A 23,151-nucleotide genomic window follows, 5' to 3' on the forward strand; every position below is an offset into this window, starting at 1 on the left:
GCATGTTTTAAATGCAAGAGTAAATGCAGCTAATAAAGTCTTTACATGTGAAAAGAACCTTTCTGAAGTAACAGAGGTGATGACCTTGCTTAGCAGTTTCCAGGGGATAAATTTCTCCTAAAGAAATAAAACTGACTTCTGTAGGCATTGGTATAGGATGCTTTTGGTAACAGCAGCTGTACTGGAGGAAAACACTGAACCCAGGAAGTGCCTGTTGTGGTAATGATGGGGCCCTCAGAAGCTCGAGGGCATCATCTGCCAGACTTCATATCAGACTGAATTCGCATCTGAATAAATGCATGGGTTGCATCAGTTCTGACCTTACTTAATCTGTTGTATTCTTCCTTCTAGCAAGCCAAATCATCTTCATTTCTCAGTTATATTTCCTACCAGAGGAGGAAACAAAATAGGATTACATAGAGAGTGGGAATCTTACACATGCATGTTTGTTATATTACTGTAAAGTCTCGCTTCTGTCTTCTCTGCCAAATGAAAGAGACTGGAAGCAAACACTTCTGCTTTCCTGGCTACTTCTAGACTCAAAGTGAATGCCTCCATATGTAAAAAGGCTTAGTTTGTAATGCAGGTTGGTGGATGCAGGAAGGTGCTCTCTGCCTTGGCCATGCAGCAGACCTGTGAGTGCTCTCTGATGTGGGAATGCCCTTTGTGGGGGCCATTGCCAGTGTTTCAGTTTGTGGGCTGCGTTGCTAATACTGGAGAGAACTGAACCAAACAGAAGCTCCACCTTAAGGGAGTTTTATACTCTCTTGCCACCCCAAAGATACAGAGAGCTTCCATTCCCTTTCAATACTTGTATCCTTTGCAAACCTCCTCTTCTGGCTGCAATCCATAGGAAAATGCATCTGATACTGCACAGTTCCACCCTAGAGGTGACTGCTTTTGGTCAAAAAAAAAAAGAGCAAAAATCTTTCTATAAAATGAATGGTATTCTGCATGCATAAGACGATATGCATAAGTTGTGGCAGGAGAGGATGGGGACACTCTCCTGTTCATTTAGCTGCAGCTTAGCACTTGCAAGCAGTGAGGGAACATGGTGAACAGAAGCTGCAGTTCATGGTCTCATTTATAGGGGTTCAGGAAACCAAATGATGAGAAGCAGACAGACAACAGAATTCAACAGCCCAACCATAAAATGGGCTGCAGGGCTCTCTTAAAGTTGTTAGACTGCATTCATCCTTCTCACTAAGGTGTTTTTTTCTTTTCTTTAAGTGCACAGCTCCTAAGCTTTTAATACAAAGGGAAACACACTCTCCTTGACTTCTAAAGCAACATGAAAAACACTATTGTCTGTCCCTTGTAAATCTCCTGGATGGGATTTTAGTGTGAAGTATCCCAGGAGAGAGAGAGGTTGTTCTGAGAATATAAAACATCCATATTGGAGTAACGGAAATAAAAGCTCCTCTTAAAATTGTGTTGATGTAAATAGACTGTTAGAAGAATTTCTGCTACCCAAAGTGACATTAGATATTACAAGATACCACAGGTTTTGAATCAATTCACTGTGGTGTCAGGCAGGTATGGGAGGTTATACACTTGGTTTCCTGAGCTGGAGGAAATTTATAATGAGGCCAAATTTCTCTGGCTATAGAGTTATGTGATTCACTCTCTTACTACATATACTTTCTGGATGTGCCAGGAAACCCCTGCACAGAAGAGAAGAAAGTGTGATAGTGGCAGGGTGGGCAGAGTGGCTGTGCAGAGGCTGGGGGCTGCAGTCTGCAAAGGCAAGACGGAATCCCTAGAGCTCTGGACACCCGGGCTACCTCTGAGGGAGGAGTTGCATCATGTGCGGAGAAGGCAGTTGTGTGGCTGGGACACCCCTTCCCACCAACAGCAGAAGTTGCTGCCTCATCTCTTCCATCCTATCAGTAGTAGCGGGAATGGAAAATTGGACTTGCCAGGCAGGCTAACCCCCCAAGCCTAGCCCTGCATGCTCATCTTGCATCTTCCAGTGGGAGGAATAGATCAGTCCTAACTCCTCATCCCTGGGACAACAAGGTCAGCTTTGCCTATGCAGTGAAGAAACGTCAAGTGGCTTTGTTTGATTCAGTTTGCCCTTTGCCCAGGGCAGGCCTTTGACTACCTCTGCTTAACTAATCCTCTTTACAATAATCAGAGAGCTAAAGGAGCCCTTGGTCTTCAAGAGGGAGAATTGAGAAAGGCTTTACTACACAACAGCAGGCAAATTTGCTTTGTCTCCGAGTGGGATTGCCCAATTAATCTCTTAAATATAGTGGTTTTGCAATGTTTCTTGACTGCTCATACTTTCGAATAACATTAGCTTAAAGATCATTTCCTTCCAGCCCTAACCAACCTGCCTCTAGGGCAAAGCACATCATCTTTGTAACAGCACACTGTGGCACTTTGCTGATGTCTGAGGATAGGAAAAAGAAAATATTGATTCAGCTGAACTTCATGGTCACTTGGCTTTCCTTAATATGGACTGTTTTTCTCACTAGAAATTGCAGTCCAAGTGGATTTTGAAGATGCTTATCCATATCTTCCCAGTTATCAATTAGGTCAGGGCCATTTTCTGTGTGTGTTTGTCTGTATGGCCATAGGCAGCAAGTCCTGCACTTTTAGGGAGCAGTATTATGCCCATGCAACAGATCTCTGGGCCTACATGGGAGAGCAAGCCCTCTGGAAGTGTTAGCTAATATACTGTTTGTGGCATTGCCTGCTGAGTCTGTGGCTGTGCAGCAGTCCAGTTGGCCAAGAGCATCCAGTGTACCATGCATGCAAGTTTCCCCCAACTGGACTTTGCATGCATGGCTCAAACACTGCTGGAGCATCTGTTGCTAGTGGGGAAACCCCATGCAGAAAGCTTGAAGTCCTGCCTCAGTTGAATTAGACCAGGGCATGAATATGCAAAACTCAGAGCTGTGAAGACCACAGGAAGTTTGGGGTTGTCTTTAGATCTCATTTGCACGGCTCTTGTTAATGAAAAAAGAAACAGCTTCTAGTAGGTGACCATCATTAATTTCAAGGAATCTAAGTTGTGAGACGAAGCCCTTTCTGTAAGTGTAGCAGCATGTGAGATCTGTACTGATCAAGCTGCAGGTGTTGTAGTGGTATGTCAGGCTTCACAATTAGGAATTTCTTCTAGTTTTTATACTTTTCTTTAAGCCTTTTCCATTCTCCTTCAGTAGTGTCCCAGCTCTTCCTCACAACTGATATTAATCTTGCTGGTCTATTGTTTCCAGCTTTGTCTTCTGACCCTTTGTTCTTCGCGTGCCCTGGTTCAGTTCAGCTGAATTGATTTTTTTTGTTTTCATTTTTTTTTTTCAGTTCTTTTGTCTCCAAGATGCCCTGCACTTGCCTTCTTGCTCCTTCTGCATTGCTATAGCTGCTGCTCTGAGGAGCCAGCATTCATGTGTGACTAGGACTTGGCCACTGGAAACTTTTCTTTGACACAAGGGCACCTGGGTGATATTCTTCCTTTGCCCTTGCACAGATTGCTCACGTGCTCAGTGTGTGCCTGTCACAAGGTATTGTGTACATGTTTATAAGAGGCATGTCTCCTTGACTTTAGAGGTTGTCTTTGCTCTTTCGATGCTGTCCTGCTTCTCTGGACTCTGAGGATGGAGAGGAGGTGTAATGGGGCACATGCCCCAGCACATTCTTCGCCAGTCCTGCTTAATTTTGTCTAGGAAGAAATGTAGGCACAAATTGCTTTGCTGGGGCCCTAATGCATGGGCAAACTTCTGTTAAACACTTGGTAGACAGGAAGTGTGGATTTAGGGTGGTTTTGAACAGTGTCACAGAACTCTCTAAAAAGTCACTGTCCCCAGGAAGGTTGGTTCCTTAGTGACAGATGTGGTCCCTAAGTGACAATTTCCACGTGTGCCCTATAGCGGTAGTTCAAGGGTCCAATTACTTATTACATGATCAGCAAATGGTAATATATCCCTGGTATCCATGCTCTGATCTGGAGGTTACTGTTTTAGTCTTTGCTGCTGTTAAATGTAAAAGATAATTGGAGAAGGATGAAAAATAATTGATTTGTATTTTTTTTAAAGCCACATGTTCTCAGAGAGAATGCTTTATTTGAAATTTCATACAAGCTCACTTTTATTTTTCTCTGACTTTCCCTTTCTCTCTTTTTTTCTTGTCTCCCCACTCTTTGTCACTTTATCACTTGAAGGAAAAAAAACATTGTGGAGGGAGGGAAGAAACAAAGAAAGGTAAAAATCTGTTTCAGTGTTCAGTTAAAAAAAAGAGGAAAGGAAAAGCCTGTAAGTCATCTTATGACAAAATTTCTTCAAAATTTACTTCAAAATTTTCAGGCAGTGGTACAGTGTGTAGGCAAAATATTGCAAAGCTGGACCCTGCCTTATGTTATGGTCAAGCATAAGCCAGGTCTTTGAGTGACTACAGAACAGATGTGGCACAGACAATAACAACAGGGCAAGTTCTTGTTCACCAGGGCCTCCACCTACCCAAAAAAGGAGCTATTTCTAGCATCGCTGAAAGAGTTCAGTTTCCATGGTTATTAAATTTCTACTGCCATGGTGGCTTTTGTATGGCACTAGTCACCATTGCAGCCAATCCCCTTACAAACATCAGTGCTTGGTGTCATAACAGCAAAGTGAGAACAGGAGGGTGGCTAATTCCCTGGTACAGGAGAAGCCATTCAGCCTCGCTGAGCTTTAACCACCTTCTGTCAAATGGGAGACAGTCTGTCACAGAATCAAGAGTGGAGTTGAAAAATGCCGTGACCCAGTCTTCTCCCAGGTACCATCTTTTCAAAGTTGGGTCTATCTTTTACTCCTGGGGAGGAGTAAGGAACAGCAAGCTGTACTGTCATGGGTCAAAACTGGAAACCCCTTGGAACTGAACCCCTAATTCCCTGCAGGAAGGTTGCCTGCCCTGTGCTGGAGACAGCAGCTGGGAAGTGACTGCCATCATGCCCAGCTAACAGACCCCTGTAGTGGCTTTGAAATAAACCCTTGCTTTTGCAATGTGCGTGTCAGCCTGGGATCTCAGTTTGTCCAGCTTGTTCAGTGGCACCTCTCCCTTCTGATGTCTGTATCTTTCATGCAGTAAAAGAGGCTGTTTATTAAAGTAAAATTTACCTTTAAGACGTTAAAATTCAGTCTGACTATTCAAAGTAGAAAGTTAGACAGTCTTCAAGCCTGGTTACATGTGAACTCTGATTTTTTTTTTATTTTTTTTTTTTTCTTGGCAATGTTCCTAATGACCAAGGATATGAGGGAAATAGCACCTTGACATTAGCTTATGTGGTCACAGTGCTGCCACAGTTTAAACCCATTGCTGCAAAGTGCTTGGGGAGAGCTTCTGTCTGAGGGCTTGCTGGCACTTGAGAGTTCATTTGCATCTGAGGCAGGCTGTGAATGTAGAGTGCAATAGAACATTTCTTGAGTAATTCTTATTCTGGAACAAGAGCATCTTATTCCTTCTTAGTTTAATATGCTTCAAAGTAGATTCTGCAATAAGACTGTCTCCAAACAGAATTCTTTAGGAAATGGTGTTTTTTCTTCTTCCTAAAACAGCAAAAACAAAACCCCTCAATGTTTAGAGGAGCCCTGAAATTTATATCCTCCGAACTTCCTCCCTTGTGCTCTACAGATGGAAACACGTACTTTATACCCTCCTGGAGAATTTTACCTCTTTACAAGCAGAGATGTTAGTTGCTTCTGGCAACCCTACTCATGTGAGGACAGTTTACTCTCTGAATATTCACTCTTCAATGCTAATTACTGTCACCTTTAGGATCTGCAGTGTGGCTCCATTTTCACAGCAAGATTTTCTCTGGAGGGGAGGTGGGGGCTTATGACATATTCTGCTTAGCAGCCAGGAGCGCATCTGTACTGACAGGGAGTGGCCCTAATTTATTTCTGTGGAGCTTACTCTTGTCTAGATGTCATGCAGTGTAAATAAAAGAACAGATCTGTCTCCACTGGTGAGGGGTAGAGCAGAGCTTTTGCAATTTTTTCCTCATGTAGAGATGTGGTCATTTTTGTGTGTTCTTTAAGACAAAAAAATAAACCACAGAAAAAAAGCTTTTTCCTGCTGAAGCTCACTGCAAGCAGCTATCCAACAAGTCCCTTCTAGCACCACTGGAAGCAACTTGCGGATAGACAACTTTCATCTCAGATTCAAGGGGAGAAAATTCAGATGCAGCCAGCATTTTCTTGGCCATCGGATCTTCCCAGAGGATTAGGGGTTTATTTAATAAATCACTCCTTTTTTTTTTTTTTTTTTTTTTTTTTAACCTCCCTTCCCCACCTCCACCTCCCCCAGTCCGGTCAGCTCATGAGTCACCCAGAAGTAATTCAGGTGTTGCATACAGTCCCTGCTTTCATTGTCTGCCAAGACTGAAGTTACAGACTTTGCTGTACAAATGGACTTCATGTTTCATTTCAGTTTTGACTATTCTTTGACACTGATTAGAACTGCTCAACCTGTACTACCAACTTCTGTGTATCAAGGGGGAAGTGGATACAGATCTACTTTTGTCTCACATGCTGTTGGTTTTGCTCGTGTGGTACTTTTAGATTTTCTGAGGTGCAAACCCAGAGCAAGCAGAAAGCTCATGCTAGCTTCAGGGGAAAGGTAGCCACGTCTCAGGAAGAGCAAGACAGCTGTGATGCCACTCTTGCCTTTCTCATGACCAGAAGGCAACCACAGGAAAGCGTAAAGTAGCTCTTTATTGAATTAACAGGACTCTCTTTCTCTGTTTCTGGAATCTGATGGTTGTCCATTTTAGAAGTGCTGCTTTACTGGGTGACACCAGCATTGCATAGTGCCTGTGGACTTTGTGCCCTGCTTTACTACACGAGTCTTACAAGTGACTTTGCCTGAGTGGAAACAAGTGAGCTGCCTTGCACCTTTTTAGTTGATTTGAGTGGAAGGACAGGAAAATCCTATAAAAATGAAGCAGTATAAACTGCAAACCTGGTAAAGTGGAAATCAATGAAGCAGCCAAAAGGTGCCATTACAGCTGGCTTAGTGTAAGTTTTCACATATCAAGAGTAACAGAAAGTGATCACTTCATTTGTCCCCGTAGGGGAAATCAGGTCAAATAGTTGTGCAGGTTGCCTAAAGGGGCAGGCTGACAGTTGCCATTGTTAGGATCTGGGGAATGTTTGTATATGCCATCTCCGTATACGAATGGCAAAGCAGCAGCTCTAGTAGAAGTGAGCAGCTGGGCTTCAGTCCTGAGGAGTGGACACCTCAGCTCTTCAACTGAGTGGACTAAACTTCTGAGCTGGAGCACAAGAAAATACAATGCATGCTTCTCCCCAAGTTCCTGTCAGCTCAAATTCCCACTTTGTTCTCAGTCCCATGTGTGTATCTTCTTGAGAAACCCAGAGTGTTTGGGCTTCCTTCCCCATGTGCTCTTGCTCCTTTCCAGCAATATGTGGTTCTACTTTCATAGTGGCAATGGGTTGCACCAGCAGTCTGTCTAGCTGGGTAGCTCACTTGTGACAGTGGACAATAGCAAGTGCCTACAGGTTATTAAAGGTGAAGGCAAATTAACAGAGATGCTCCCCAATATACTCTTGCAGTACTCTAAAGCCAAAGGAAACTGGAAAGGATAGTTGTGAATGACTGACCTTCCATAATGCCCCTCTGCTCTCTCTATCATACAGCTTTGTGTGCCTGCCTGGTTCATACCTGTTGCTTCTGGGTCTGTGCTTGACTGAGCATCACATTTGCAGATGTTGGAAACCATTTTTAGAATGTGTTTAAAAATACATATTTTTCATTTCTTCCCTAACATTATTTATGTAATGCCCTTTTTCATTGTGTATTAGATTTTTCATATGTAAATGTATTCTCCATCTCCCTCCAGAGAAATCTACCTTTTGCTTTCTTGGTTTATAACACATTCTTTGCTTGGGCTGATCTATCCATCTTAAGATTTCTGTAGTTCTTATTGCTACCACAGTTAATGCCATAAGACTAAGAGCCCGTGTCATTGCTTGCATGTACTTACTATACATGCAAAACAGCACTATATGACAAGCCCCCAAGGGAGGTGTTCAGTAAAACTAGTCCATCCCTCCATTCCCAGTGCCCACCTTTGTTAAACTAAGCACACTGAAACCCCAAAGGTTCCTGGTCCCCAGAGAAAGGCACTGCTGCCAGACTGTGAAAAGGTAACTCTGGGCATAGGGAGTGCCTAGAGTCCTGGTGAGACAATTCAGCAAAAGGCTTGAAAGAAGAAGTGTTGTCATCTTTGGCTATTCCTTGTAATCCAGCAACCTTTAGTGGTTTCCCAAGTAGAACAAAGTCTGCTTAGTCCTCCCTGGGTCCATAGAAGAGTTTCTTTTTATCACTTGTAAAACTCTACTGGGAATCTTTTCCTTGGTGCAGGCAACTTTGGAAATTTTACGCTTGCGGTGCAATCTGCTTGCTGGCCCTGGAAGGGTTTCTGACCTTCACATGCCTAGTTGTCATGGAGGGGAAGAGAACAGTTGTCTTCCAGGCTCAGGTGAGCTTAGCCTGGTCGTGGGTAGAGCAGCAATAACATAATGATCTAGATTCTTTTTTCCCTGCAAGACCCTCATAGCTCTAAATAGAAAACTGGAGAATGAAGTAATTCTCTGTTTCTATTTTTTTCCCTCTTTGCTAGTGCTGTGTGAGCCATTGGTGTACAGCTGAAACTCCCCTTTAGGGCCATGGTGAAAAGACTGATGTTTTGTAAGTCAATAAGGATAGCAGGAAACAATGCAAGGATGCCTGAGTTAATTTTGCCAAGGTACATGCCTGCTTAACTCTGGTTCATGCATTCAGGATTTTTCTACTCCTGTGTCTATTTTTTCCCCCTTTGCAATCAAACCACTTTTCTGGGTTGCAACTCTCCTGTCTTGCATATCAGGGAAGGTGGGTTCTCCTGCATATTTCTATTCAATTCTAAGGCTTAAATCTTAGCTGTATTTAACATTAGTTAATTCTGTAAAAATTGAGGGCCATAATCCAGCAAATGTTTTTAGAGCTGTCTGGAGGACTTGCACTCATCGGAAGGACAGACTTTGAATAATAATGACCAAACACATCATCTTCTGAAGCAACATCTTTAGAATGATTCTGATAAATCCCAAGTAATTAATTAATAAAGCGAGATCATCTGATCCCTGCAGTGTTTCTCCAGGAACCCTTTTGTTTCTTCCCAGGAGGAAAAGAGAGGCATCATCTAGGGGATATTGGTAGGCTCATTTTGATGCAAAGAGAACTCCAAGCTCCTTACAGCATACTAGGAAAATTAAAGAAAACAAAGCCAACCAACAAAGCCACCCACTCAGTCTGTGCTGTGCACTGAATTTATGAACCCTTCGGGCAATCCTGCAGCAGCTGTATACTCCTGCCGATACATCCTCTCTTTGACAGCCTGACACGTTCTTTCAAGTCAATTCCACAGGTCTTTGCTGTTGTGCCAGTTCTACTGGAGAACTGCATGACTGCCCTCTGGGCTTGAGTGTATTGGGTTTGCATGGCAAGGTTTTGGTAGCAGGGGGTTACAAGGGTGGCTTCTGTGAGAAGCTGCTAGAAGCTTCCCCTATGTCTGATAGAGCCAATGCCAGCCGGCTCCAAGGCGGACCCGCCGCTGGCCAAGGCCAAGCCCAAGCCCACCAGTGACGGTGGTAGTGCCTCTGTGATAACATATTTAAGAAGGGGAAAAAAAAAAGTTGCTGGGGCACAGCAGCTGCAGCTGGAGAGAGGAGTGAAAGTATGTGAGAGAAACAGCCCTGCAGACCCCAAGGTCAGTGAAGAAGGAGAGGGAGGAGGTGCTCCAGGTGCTGGAGTGGAGATTCCTCTGCAGCCCGTGGTGAAGACCATGGTGAGGCAGGCTATTCCCCTGCAGCCTGTGGAGGTCCATGGTGGAGCAGATATCCACCTGCAGCCTGTGGAGGACCCCACACCAGAGCAGGTGGATGCCCGAAGTAGGCTGTGACCCCATGGAGAACCTGTGCTGGAGCAGGCTCCTGGCAGGACCTGTGGATCTGTGGAGAGAGGAGCCCACACTGGAGCAGGTTTGCTGGCAGGACTTGTGACCCTGTGGGGGACCCACAATGGAGCAGTCTGTGCCTGAAGAACTGCAGCCCGTGGGAAGGACCCACGTTGGAGAGGTTCATGGAGAACTGTCTCCTGTGGGAGGGACCCCACGCTGGAGCAGGGGAAAAGTGAGGAGTCCTGCCCCTGAGGAGGAAGGAGCGGCAGAGGCAACGTGTGATCAACTGATCATAACTCCCATTCCCCGTCCCCCTGTGCCACTGGCAGGCTAGGTAGAGAATTTGGGAGTGAAGCTGTGCCCAGGAAGAAGGGAGGGGTGGGGGGCAGGTGTTTTAAGATTTGGGTTTATTTTTCATTACCCTACTCTGGTTTGATTGGCAATAAATTAAGTTAATTTTCCCCAAGTTGAGTCTGTTTTGCCTGTGACAGTAATAGGCTGAGTGATCTCTCCCTGTCCTTATCTTGACCCACGAGCCTTTTGTTATATTTTCTCTCCCCTATCCAGCTGAGGAGGAGGAGTGATAGAGAAGCTGCGTGGTGCTTAGTTGCTGGCTGGGGTTAAACCGCGACACTGGGGGAGATTAGTTTGTAGTTAAGCAAGCTACATCAGCCATCAGAGTAATTAAGTGGCTTAGGTGTGGGCTCATCACTACAGAGGTCAGGGGGCAGTCCCCCTGTTCAATCTTGCACATTTTACCAGACAAATCCAGCCTTGGCCTCATTCTACTCCCCTACATTGGTCTAATTTTTTGAAGCTAGTGGGGAATCTTATTGCTGTAAGGAACAGGAGAGCCAAATATCATGAAACAAAGGGAGAGATTAACCAGATGCATGACCTGGACTCATAGAAAGTAAAGTACCAAGTGCTGCTGGAAGGAGTGTGAGTCCCATGTGCTCAGAGCTGCAGCGGGATGAGGTAGATGGTGCCACTAACACCCTACTGCTTCTCTGATCAAGTGTTCACGCAGCCTGCTGCTGCCGTGAAACCCCAAGTTTGATGCTGTTGAGAATCTAGCTTTTTTTCATAGTTCTATGTCTTTTTCTAAAGTCTGAAAAGACCCACAATCCAAATCAATGGCATCAAAATGAGTCCTGAGGCCATAAATTGCTGGTTCCAATAAATGAGAGAAAGGATCAAACTGCTAGGTTCCTTGGGGTCTCCAGCTATTAAAATGCCAAAGCATCAGAGCATCCTCGAAGACTGTTTTATGAGAACGTTGCATAAATATGACCTAGGCACTCTTTTGTAATGAGACAATTCTTGTGGTCTCATCTCATTATCTAATAAGGTCTGTTTAGTGATGTTATTTTTTCAGGCAGGACCAGGTGTTGGCTAGAGTAAAGTATCTGGAGAATTTTCAAGTAAGAACTAGACTTGCCCTCACAAAATGCTTAATCGTCTCTTTTTTGGTTGACAATTTTAACAGGCAAAATTCAAATACCACATTTTACCCTCCCCAGGTGATCCTGTGAGGGGCCAAGCACCACCTATGGTTTGTGGAACACTTTCAGTGCTCCTTGATTTTGTTTGGAAGAAAAGAAGACAGCAGAGCTGAGAGTACTCAGGCCTGCATTTCTGAAGTGACCAGCAATACTGGTTGTCTCTGTTTTTAAAAGGCTTTCCATCATGACCTCTACAGGGCTAGTTTTTAGAAAGTGTTTATCTTTAAGGCAGAGCAGGGAGGGAATGGACTGTCAGTGGCACAGATCTCCTCTAGTGGCAGCTGGGTAAGAATTCAGAATTTGCTTAACACCTAGCAAACCCTTTTTGTTGCCACTTGCTATATTTCCAAGTGCAGTCAGCACCACTGAGCTTCATGAGTTTGTTTGAAAAATCCATCTGCTGGTTTTGGCCCCAAAGATGCTAGCTTTGTTGCCCTGCAAATCTGGCCACTGCTATCTCAAGTTGAACATACTAAAATAGCAGACTCTGGTAGCAACTTGCCAAAAATCAGTACTGCTAGAGACCAAGATCAGGCATTCTGGCTCCTGGTCCTACATCCTAGTCACTGGGAATGCCAACTTTAATTATGTTTTACTGGCAATGTATAGCTATATCTTTTCAGTACTGAATCAGGATGTTGTGCTCCAGCCCAGCACCAGCAGTCACATATCCTCCAAAGCAGATGTGAATCTTTTTATGAGGAAAGAGCCACAGCTCATAAAAATACATAGGAAATCCCAAACACTCATCACTAACCAACTTTTTGCACTGAATTGATTCTACTTGTAGACTGCTGATTTGTGGCTGACTCTATTCCAGTCATATCCATTTCTCTACATAGTCTCCCTGCTTGAAACTATCTGGAGCACCATGGTCTGGAACTCTTTGGGGTTTTGAGGCAATGTTTGCATGGTCTAAATGTAGACATCTAGCGAAAATAGTGGGATAGTCAGTGCACATGAAAGGTAAATGGTGTGAGTGTACCTCCTTTGTGTGAAAACAAGGAATATCCATGTAATGAAAGAAATTCACAGGGTGTTTTCCATCCCAGTCTGTCCCATCCATTCGTAATCAGCAGACACATTAAAATGGCCAAAGAAGGTCTGCCTAGTGGCATCACATGGTCCATCTTATTACCCATTAGTCCTAGAATGTTTTACTATGGCAAGATATTCCTGAATCTCCATTGAATTTGCAATCTTAATATCATTTGGGGCTGTAATGGCGGAAATGTCTCCTGTATCCATACAACAGTGTGAGAAGGTTTTTTTATAACTTTATTGGGTGTTCCAGAAAGCAGTTGAAATGTTCCCACCTCTTGCTTCCTTCACATGGATTTGTGTTTCAGCCACGCTGAACACCAGATTAATTATTTGTGGAACCCTATGATAACTGGAGGAGAGAGGGAGGGAGAGGTCAGGAACAATGATTTTTTAGATGTTCTTTAAATCAATTACTGTCTGGGCTTACCATGCACATTAAAACTTGAGTTAAAATCCATAGTGCCTTGCTCTGCCATTTTAAGTATTTGTTGCTAGTCATTATCAATTCCTTTGCATGCAGCCCCTACAGCAGAAGCACGGTTTTCTCTGGAGCTGACATTAGCACTGTTTCACTGGGCTGGCAAAATGCAGTGAGCTAGCGGGTTCCCTGGGAGACTGGCTGTTTTCCATTTATTTCACTGCTCTGGAAACAGGCCTAGCTGTAATGGCCTAACATATCTTAAAACAGGGAAATTACTAATTCAAGTCAGTGAGCATATTTTCATTTTAAAAGAGTAACAAATTAAATAAACTCCCTGCATTTTGCTTTTGAGACCTCAGTGTTTCATCTGCTGTAATCTAATTCACCCATTCATTTCCTGCACATTCATTTTATTCCATTATTTGAGATTTCCTTTGCTTTTAATCCTGTGTTTTGAAGAGACATAGAGTTACAGCAGAGAATAGATGAGTGAGTAAATGGTAAATAAAAGAACAAATATGCCATAATATAGCTTGATGTGCTCCTAATCAATCTGCTTATCACAGCTGAATCCTTAAAGTTAGGTGTGCAACTTTTCTGTCTCAAGTTGATTAAAACTTCTTTAAAAATAGGTGAAGTAGGGCCATATGTACAACTCACCAGGGATTTATCTGTAGGTTTTTTGTTTGTTTGTTTGTTTTACAATAGCAATGCAGATTAAAAAAACAACTGAAATGAGGACAGGAGCCTAAAGACTTTTTGGGGTGCTTTTAACCAGCCACATTAAGCAACGAGATGTTACTTAGCACTGAAATATTTACTTGTCTAGTTGGGGACAAATTGCTCTGCAATCAAAAAGCTTCGTATTCCAGGAGCATCAATCAACCCTTTTCTTTCTGTATACTTTAGATGAACCATAACCAGGAATGTATCTGGTTGACCTACCGCATCCTTCCTAATGCTGTCTCACCTGCTTTGCTTGGCTCCTATGTGTTTTGTCATGGGTAATTGTGTTGTTTAGCTGTTGTCTCCCTTGAAAGCTTCCTGTCCCTGGGAACTACTGGGAAAAAATTGTTACCTTCTCTGCATTTTCTAAGAACTTGATTGTTTTTCATCATGTGGTACCCGCAGGCCTGTGCAGGCCCCCTCTGATCCTGTCCTGGGGGAAGGTTAGATGAAATTTGAGCATCAGCATAGAGGAAACAGGAGAAGCAGAGGATGACCTGAAAAGTAGGATGTGATGAATACTCGCTAAGGTGTTGTGCATGGTGTCACATCCCTCTCTGAGCGCAAGCAATTCCCTCGCGCTTTTGTGTGTACTGAGGGTGGCCAGAGAGGGAGTTAATGAAATAACAGCCAGTGTTCTGGATCTTCCCGCTCTCACTTAATTGCAGTAACTACTTAAAGAGAGGCATATGCATGCAGATGTAGTCAGGCTTGGCAACTGGAAACTACTGATTGATATACTTCAGGCAACAATATCCCTTCATCTAACACTGTAACCAGGTGCCTGTTTTACTTTTGCAGCGCTCCTTCATGACCCATATTATTTTTATGATTTTGATGAAATAAACTTTGGTTTTGCTATGGATTCCAAAGGGACCTTTGGAAAGATAAGGAAACCAATTAATAAAGTATTCCAAATCTATAAATTCCTTCTGTATTGATGTTAGAACCAATGTGTGTACTCTCGTGTGCCCCCCCGCCCAATAAATGTGTTTCTCAGAAGTGTAAAAAACAAACAAACAAAAAAAAAAACAAACCAGTTGAGTTTGGCAGTCTGTTTTTACACATTAAGAGGAGGAGCAGCACTGTAAGAAGGAGCAGAGTCAGCATCTGCAATGATCTTGTACTTATGGATCACTCTATGCGATGATCTTTTGTAGGGATAATTTCAGTGACAGCATGATGTTAGATCATGTCAATAGCCCTGCTGTGAGTCAGCTCTGCTCGTTTATCACCATTCACATGCCTTTTTTTTCTTTGCTGTTGTGTTGAATATTGGAAACACTTCAGGCTAAGATATTATTGGATCATTTCTATCTATTGGCCTGTGCTGGGGGCTGAACTGAAAGCACAGATGCGCATTCTGTAGAGACAACCCTGGCACAGCATTGCTGTGACCTGCGATGAGTAGGGTTCAGTGTGTGTGACATCTTTCCTACCATGCTGGAATGGAGAAGAGTGTCCATCTGTCTTTTTTATGTTTTGTTTTATTGTTTTGGGGTTTTTTTTCTGCAGTCCCACAAGAAAGGGCAAAGGCTGAACAGACAAGGGCCCGTTGCCGAGAGCTCCTTCACAGACAAATGGTGGCACGGTAGTGTCTTGCTATAGCTTACTGCTTGTGCTGTACTTGTTCTGTGGAGACAGAATATTGTAGCTGCTTGGCCTTATCATCTGATATTTTTTGTCACCATCACATTAAAAGACCTCTCCAAAAAGCCCACCCCTGCATTTTTGCTTTCCTATTCTTCACAAAAGTGTAAGTATAGTGTGTTTCACATTGGTTTTGGTCTCCTTTAGCAGAACATTTCAGTAGTTTTATATAAGCATAAGCATTCAGGACTCCCTTGTATTTGTTTTCCAATTATTATTGTTATCCTGTTGTTGTGTAGAGCCTAATTGTTACGTTCTCTTTAACCGGCAGGCTATGGTGAGCTGACTGCAGGATACCAGCAGCTATTCAGTGTTAGGAAATGGGTCTGAAAATATAAATCACTTCTTGGCATATGCTAGACACAGTCCAGGATATGTTTGCATTAGCAGTTGCCATATTGCATTAGGATCTGTGGTGATTAGATTTTCAGTAATAGAAGCAGGGCAAATGCATTATATAGTTATACAATTAAACATATTGTCAGACTGAGAGTGAAAGGATGGGGTAATGGAGAAACAAGGAATAAGACAGACTTTTCTTTGGAAAGAGCAAATGTGGAGAGGTCACGTTAGAGACAGCAGGAAGTTTAAACAGAGTTTAACGTGGTTGACTGAGGAAACATCCAGACAGAACAGTGGAAATCGTGTAAGCAGAGAAGGTAGCTTTGACATGTTATGGGAGAGGGAATGATCGACTTGCTTGTGAAGCACCAGAAGATAGTTTGAGCTGGATTAGGGAGGGCAGAGAGATGCCACAGGATCTGGTGTTGGAGTATGTGAGAGGTGCTGAGCTGCAGAAGGCAAGGGAAATTTGAGAAAGTGCATTTAGCTTTGAGAAAGAATAATGATAGAGAAGTGACTTAGAGTAGAGGAGATTTGGTCCTGATTTAGCACAGTTGCAGTGAAGCTGTGTTCACCAAGAAAGACTTAAAAAACTGGGGTTTTGGAGCCATTGTGACTGTGTATCGAATGACTTGCAGTTGTCAGTATTGTTTTCCCTTTTCCTTGTTTTCAATTCTTTTTTTCCTTTCCCTCACAACTATGAAAAGTGCCTTGAAGTTAATGTAAAGACTTTGGTTGATTTTTAGTGGACTATGGATAAGCCTCTTCTTATGTCATGGCTGAATGCTGATTTCTGAGCTGTTCTGGTTCCAGGCAGCATCTATAATTGCCTGTTATTATTTGAAAAGTAATGGTTTTGATTACTTTCTAGAAAGCTTGATACAAAAATAATCTATATTGTTTTGCTTCTTTTAATTGGACAACTTTTCCACACTGTAATGTGCCTGAGTAGGCCCATTCCATCATGTTCTCCACTTTATTTTAAAGTCACTTGAAGAGCTAATACTTAGTTATTGGGCTATTTTCCTTGATCCCCAGCCACAGAGATTTGTTTTTAAATAATGCTTGTCTTATTTTTCATAGCTGATGTGACTGATTCAGATTGGATTATTTCATTTGACCCAAACTGGGGCTGTGGTTCGAAGATCCAACCAATCTGTGGGCAGCCCTTTTTTTCTTTAATAGCAGACTAATTGGCAGACCAATTAATCTGCTCATCTGTGAAGAGAAAATTTATAGCAATAAGTAGTTCTATTTCCAGAAGTCATTCTCTAAAGTAACATTACAGTGGCCTTGTTTACTTCATGCCCTGCAACACGATCCAGTGCTTCAACAGTAGCACAGGTCAATTAGTGGACAAATTAAGCAATTATTAGCCACTAACAAGGGTGACTGGCATCATTACCCTTCCTGTTTACCAGCAAACTGTTATTTTAATACAAAGATCAACAAATAAATTAGGGCATCTGTTGTATTGCCATATCTGCCTTGAAGTAAATGATATTAAATGGGCTTTGGTTGCTGCCAAATTCTTAACCCCGGCCTAATGAGATACACTGATATGTCTCTTGCTGATTATAGAAGCTGTAAAATTTAGTTTGTATTGATTTATTAACAGGAGGACCAAGTTCTCTGCAATGGTATTTTTTTAATACTCTGATATCTGTCTTTAAACGTTATTGATCGAAAGACTATTGGGTTCCTCTGAAAGACAAAGCTATTTGATAATTGTATTGATTGTTTGGATGCTTACAATAATTTTATGGTGAGGTTTGTATATGTAGATGTATACTTTCATCTGATGCTTCTCTTATGTTCCTTAGAACTGCCTTTACTTCCAGATTAGACTTCTGTGAGTCAGTTATTTTTAACGCTTGCTTTGTATTTTTATCATGGGGTAGGACTTCTTCAGATTTAATTAACTGTCTCCTTAATAAGAAAATACAGTAAATCTCTTTGGATTGGGTGAACTTGGCTGCGCTACCCCCTAATAGATTGTGGTACATTGGTAAATGCTGGGTCTCATTTGCCACCAAGCTGCTGGGTGCCCAACGTCAGTCTCTTCCCTTTAGTCTGGTGTGCCTGGTGCAACAGTGAATCATGCAGAGCAGAGGCTCACCCATTACGTGTTTATACACAGCCTTCCACGTCATAGCATGTTCTTGGTTACGGAATAATAATTCCCCGTGTGAAGCTGAAAACTGTAGCTTCTAGTTGCCAAGACACCTTTGCCAAGCTCTTTGAGTGAGGCTGCATCAATAACAGGAGCAAAATGAGCAGAACCTGGACAAGCCTCTTCCCTGGCAGAGTTACAGCCAGAGCAAAGTTCTGAGAGTTTGGGCTCTTGTGTTACCTCCTGAATGAAAAGCAGTCGTGTTATCCCTGAGATATTTGTGGTCCTCCCTGCTGTATGAAGAGCTGTCACAAGTATGCACTTGGTGCACTGCCAGATCTCATGGCAAAACTGTTCCGCCAAGGTCTTTGGTGAAGCGATGATCGTGTACACGATGCAATATTTATGCCACTTTTATTGTGGCTGCTTTGAAAGGTCATACCTGACCTAGGATAAAGTATGTTCTGGACATACTGATTTCTGAACAGTTAACTCTTCCAAGTATTTTAGAAAGCACGAACTGATGTGATGTTTTGAGTCTAGTTGCAAATTCTTTACAACTAAAACCAGCATAGTGTCTCGAGAAGCCGTGGACTGAGCGTGGGATTGTATCCCTTTAAGTAGTTTTGTGCCCTCCAGGTGTGCGTACTGTGGATTATGTTTTAGACACTGCCAGAAAACAGTTAGAGCAGCAGTTTAACATAGCTAAGCCTTTCATGTTTGCATACAGTTAGGAAACCTGGTTATTCAGGATCCAACTGTGTCCCTGTCGTTTCTTTGTGTTCTTGCTGTTGTATAATGAACAACAGACACAACAGCAGCCAAAAAGCAGATCGATGTTCGGTTTCCTTCATTGGGAGGAGGTAATTGCAGAAACATTTCCTGAGCAATATAATTATGTGTATGCTAATTTGCCTCAGAAATTCAGGTTTAGTCTCTTCTCAAGTGGAAGACCTGGTTACAGAAAGGGACTTTCTCTTCTTTGGGATTAGTCACTAATAGATGAAAAAGTTGCTGAAGTTTAGAGTCAATTATACCTTGATCGTCTTAGACATTACAGAAGCCTCATTTTTTCCCCATGTGCCTCAGCAAATTAGAATTCATTCCAACAGCAGCATAGGTTCAGATTTGTTAGTATTTGAAACAAAATGGGTCTTAGGAAATAGGCTAAATGAAGGAGTTGTACAGAATGTGAGATTTTGGTCCCATCTTTCAGCCAAGCTATAAACAAGTGTGTTTAACCTGGCATGTACCTGGCTTCTAGCTTGTTTGTTTTTAAAGATTTTGATCGGATTACAAAAAATCAGGTCTAAAGTCAGCTTTTTTGAAGTCAGCTAGTTAGCCCATGCCATCTCTTCTATGCTGAATTGTTGCTTGTTATATCTGTTCCCTAGGGCTTTGCCCTGTCCAGTGTTAAATGTTTCTGATGACGGGATTCCACTCTTCCCCTAGAGAGACAATTCCACAATCTAATAGAACTTGCCATTAGTGAAATTTTACTGATGATCAGCCTTAAATTTTTCTCTGCTTAATTTTATCCTGTTACTAGAGCGTAGTGATTGATTTATTCTTGGGAAATTTAGTAAATGGTTCCTACTTCACAGGATGGACCTTACAATAAATAGAAAATTGTCATGACCTATCTGTGGGTGTCCTGAGATTACCCAGGAACTCAATTTATCTCGACATTCATTCCCTGGATGCTATTTCTGTCAGTACCAACTCAGTGGAGGAATAAGCAATGAATTTAACTGCCAGACTGCCTGCCTCCTGCCCCAGCACCAGCCTTGGAGGAAGGAGATGTTTAGTCGCTCCCTGAGCACAAGGCTCAGAGGCAGGAGGTCCTGCGGGGTCTGGTGCTGTGATTGTGCCCGAAGGAAGGGCATTTAGGATCTGGTTCCCCTGTCGCTTGCCTTAGTTCCACATTAAAGGAGCTTCACTGATGAGGTGGAGTTACTCCCGGTTTTTATGGGTGTAAAGTAAGGGAAGAATCTGACCTTATAAATTCCAGTCTACCAATCCCATATTTTCCCTGTGCCTGGTACAGAGTTTATGTAACTGTCCCAGTTCTAGTGAGGCATTTTATATCTCTTTATACATGCAGATGATATGAACTCTGTCTTCATGTCAAGGATAGGTCTGGGCATCTGTTCAAACAAATTTGAGGTGCCTCAGCTCAATAAATTGCCACTCACGAGCTCAGCTGCAGTATGTGCCCATGTATGCATGCTGGGTATGTAAGGTGCTAGGCTTAAACTAGTAGGTTTTACTTCATTTCACCACTTAGGAGGAGAAATGTTTTGTTATCGTGGCGCAGCTGATGGGCAGTAAATTCTCCCCCCATGGAAACTTGACAGTGTCTGATAATGTAGCCATATTGTACTTGCATTATGAGGATGGACTAAGGTATTTATCCTTAAAGTTCTTATTTCTGGAGTTTTTAGAAGGTGGCAGGTGCTATGTGATTGCATGTGGTTTATTCTGTTGGAAACAGGAGCAGTGCCAGGAATAAAGAAGAATGATCATTTGTCATGGTTTAACCCCAGCCAGCAACTAAGCACCACGCAGCCACTCAGTCACTTCCCCCCCACCCAGTGGGATGGGGGAGAGAATTGGGAAAACTCGTGGGTTGAGATAAGAACAGTTTGATAGAACATAAAGGAAGAAAATAATAGTGATAATAATAACAATAATAAAATGACAATAATAATAATAAGTGATGCACAGTGCAATTGCTCACCACTCACCGACCAATGCCCAACTAGTTCCCAAGCAGCGATCTGCGTCGCCCTGGCCAACTATCCCTAGTTTATATGCTGGGCATCACGTCAGATAGTATGGAATACCCCTTTGGCCAGTTTTCGTCAGCTGCCCTGGCTGCGTCCCCTCCCAACCTCTTGTGCCCCTCCAGCCTTCTTGCTGGCTGGGCATGAGAAGCTGAAAAATCCTTGACTTAGACTAAACATGACTTAGCAACAACCGAAAACATCAGTGTGTTATCAACATTCTTCTACTACTGAATCCAAAACATAACACTATACCAGCTACTAAGAAAATGAACTCTATCCCAGCCAAAACCAGGACATTATTCTAATCTTTTATATGTGAAATTTCAGATAGCTATCTGGAAATCATTTATGTCATAACCATCCCTCTTCAAACTCTTCTTTCGTTTTTCTCAGGTATAATTGATTTCCTTGTGAGCCAGCATCCTATTGCAAAAGTACTGAGAGACCACCTGGTCTTCAAGATTGCACCCATGCTCAATCCTGATGGAGTATACCTAGGAAATTACAGGTATGGTGTGGAGTATGAATCTGTGTATTGTTGTATCTACCTTATTCACCCTGCACTGTTTTGTCACTGAATCTTATATGGCTTGTTTCAATTAATTCCTCTTAAATTGGAGGTTCTCGTGGCCATATGCTTCCTGAAGTTCCCATCAAGGAAGGGGTCTCAATGGCAACTTTGCTTGCTTCAGGGTGTAGAGAGCAATTCTCCAAGATAGCAGAGTATCTGCTCTGCAAGCCTCTTCTAGGTGTGGGAGTTGAAGTCAGCTTAGAGTTAGACCTTAGCTGTGTTTTATAAATGCATTCATTATGCTGCTCATCAGCCTCTATGTAAATGTGTCAGTCAATCACAGTTCCCTTCAACTACCCAGATCATCCATTAAAGTCACAGATTTCAGTCTATTATGGTACTGTAATAGATAGGGATACATGGAATGGAATAATCATTCCACCCTATGCTAATTTTGCTTCATTTTAGTATTTGAATTACTACTTTACCACCTCCTCTGTTGAGAATGTATTCAGATAATCTTTTGTTTTCCCTAAAATTGTTAGCTCTTAATGCATTTATTTACAAAATAAATGTGCTGCTGGAGGTGATAATGAAAAGCAGTTGATTAGTTGATGATTTGTTTGTGGGGGCAATTACATGTACCACATAGTTCTCTGGAGAAGCCCCTGAGAAATGTAATATACTGTATGTGGTTTTGCTTACAGCGCAAGACTAAATAACACAACACACTCTGTAGCCAGGCTACCTTGAGCTTTGATCTAATTAGGTATTGCATTGCTAAGCAGAATAAGACTGGGTTATTGTGTGGATGAGGAGACCACTGAGGAAGAAGCTAGAAGTTGCAGAAAATGGTGCTGCTGGCTTCTCTTTGGTTTGATATGCGCTTCTTAGTCCTTCTGTGCTTTGCTACTTACTAGACTGAAATAGCAGGGAATTGCATGGGTGATTTCAACAGTGCTTGTAAGTGAAACGTTCAAGGGCACATGGTCTCCTTCCAGCTACACTGATACTCCCTCAACTCTTGGCAAATCCAAAACCAGAGAACAATATTGTAGTAGTGGTGTCTGACAGCACAAGGAATTTATCGTAATGGTTATGTCACCTTACAGGAATAAAGCCCTAAAATGGCTCTAGAATCTGATACTACATTGCTTGTACTCTGTTCCAGGTGCCCTGCAGGTAGGCAACTCCAGTTGCAATTAAGTAGCTTTCTTTTTCCCCCATAAATTAACTTGCCCTGTAGGTTTTTCTCCTGCACTATTATTTATACTTTTTGAGAGGCATGCAGCTTTACAGACATGCATATGGCTCATAACTTGAAAAGCCTTTTGGTAACCCAGATATTATGAAAGGGCATGTGAATTCATTTGGAATTGCTGAGCTTGATGGTATACTATTGCATTAGTTTTTCAAGATGTGCAGAATTTTCAACCCTCCTGAACTAAAGAGACTTTTAATGAGGTAGTTGGAAAAGCATTTGATTTTCTTGCAATTCTTCACTTTATTGACAAATGGCCTAATGTAACTGATAACTTAAAAATGAGGGTAATAAGCAAAATGCTACCTATTATCTTGAGAAGAATATTAAAAAGCCTAGTAATGTGCTGGTGTTGTAGTTAACTAGTGCTGAGTGAATAATTTACAGCAAACACTTTATTTCCTGCTCATACAAAATCCACAAGCACATCACAATTTATTTGCTTGAATTTACTGGATGAATTTTTTAAAAATCTCTAAGGATCAGTTGCTAGTATTTGAAAATTTAGCTCTGAGGCTTCTCTGTGATTGGCTAGATAAGTCTGTTTCATCTCTTTTGGTCTTTGTTCAGATTAGCACATAAATAGGACTTTCAGAACTCTTCCACATAGCATGGAATAACACAGATCTATTGGCTGGGGACAATCCCCTTGCTTTTGCAAACAAGGTCTGTGGTGCTATATGCAGCAAGAGCAGTTTTAGGCGTTTGAACTTTTACTTCCTGTTATCTCCTCCTTTCTCAAAGCAGCAGCTAGTGACTATTTCTTTGGTTCATTGAAGGTTCACATTCAGAGCTATGCAAGCTAAGATAATGAAATGGGTAATTAAACCTCATGCTTGAGTTTGTAAA

The 23,151-nt window shown here is 42.3% G+C and overlaps 1 protein-coding gene across 2 annotated transcripts in view; it reads left to right on the plus strand.

Moving 5' to 3' along the window:
• The window catches only part of LOC104314751 (AGBL carboxypeptidase 4), a 977,524-nt gene that overhangs the window by 755,733 nt on the left and 198,640 nt on the right, over positions 1–23,151 (plus strand). For both annotated transcript variants that reach the window (XM_069788781.1, XM_069788782.1), the window contains exon 8: positions 20,924–21,038. In XM_069788781.1, the coding sequence (XP_069644882.1) occupies positions 20,924–21,038 (115 nt within the window). The remainder of the gene's footprint in view (positions 1–20,923; positions 21,039–23,151) is intronic.

Source organism: Haliaeetus albicilla, chromosome 8, assembly GCF_947461875.1.
Source record: "Haliaeetus albicilla chromosome 8, bHalAlb1.1, whole genome shotgun sequence".
Taxonomy (NCBI): Eukaryota; Metazoa; Chordata; class Aves; order Accipitriformes; family Accipitridae; genus Haliaeetus; species Haliaeetus albicilla.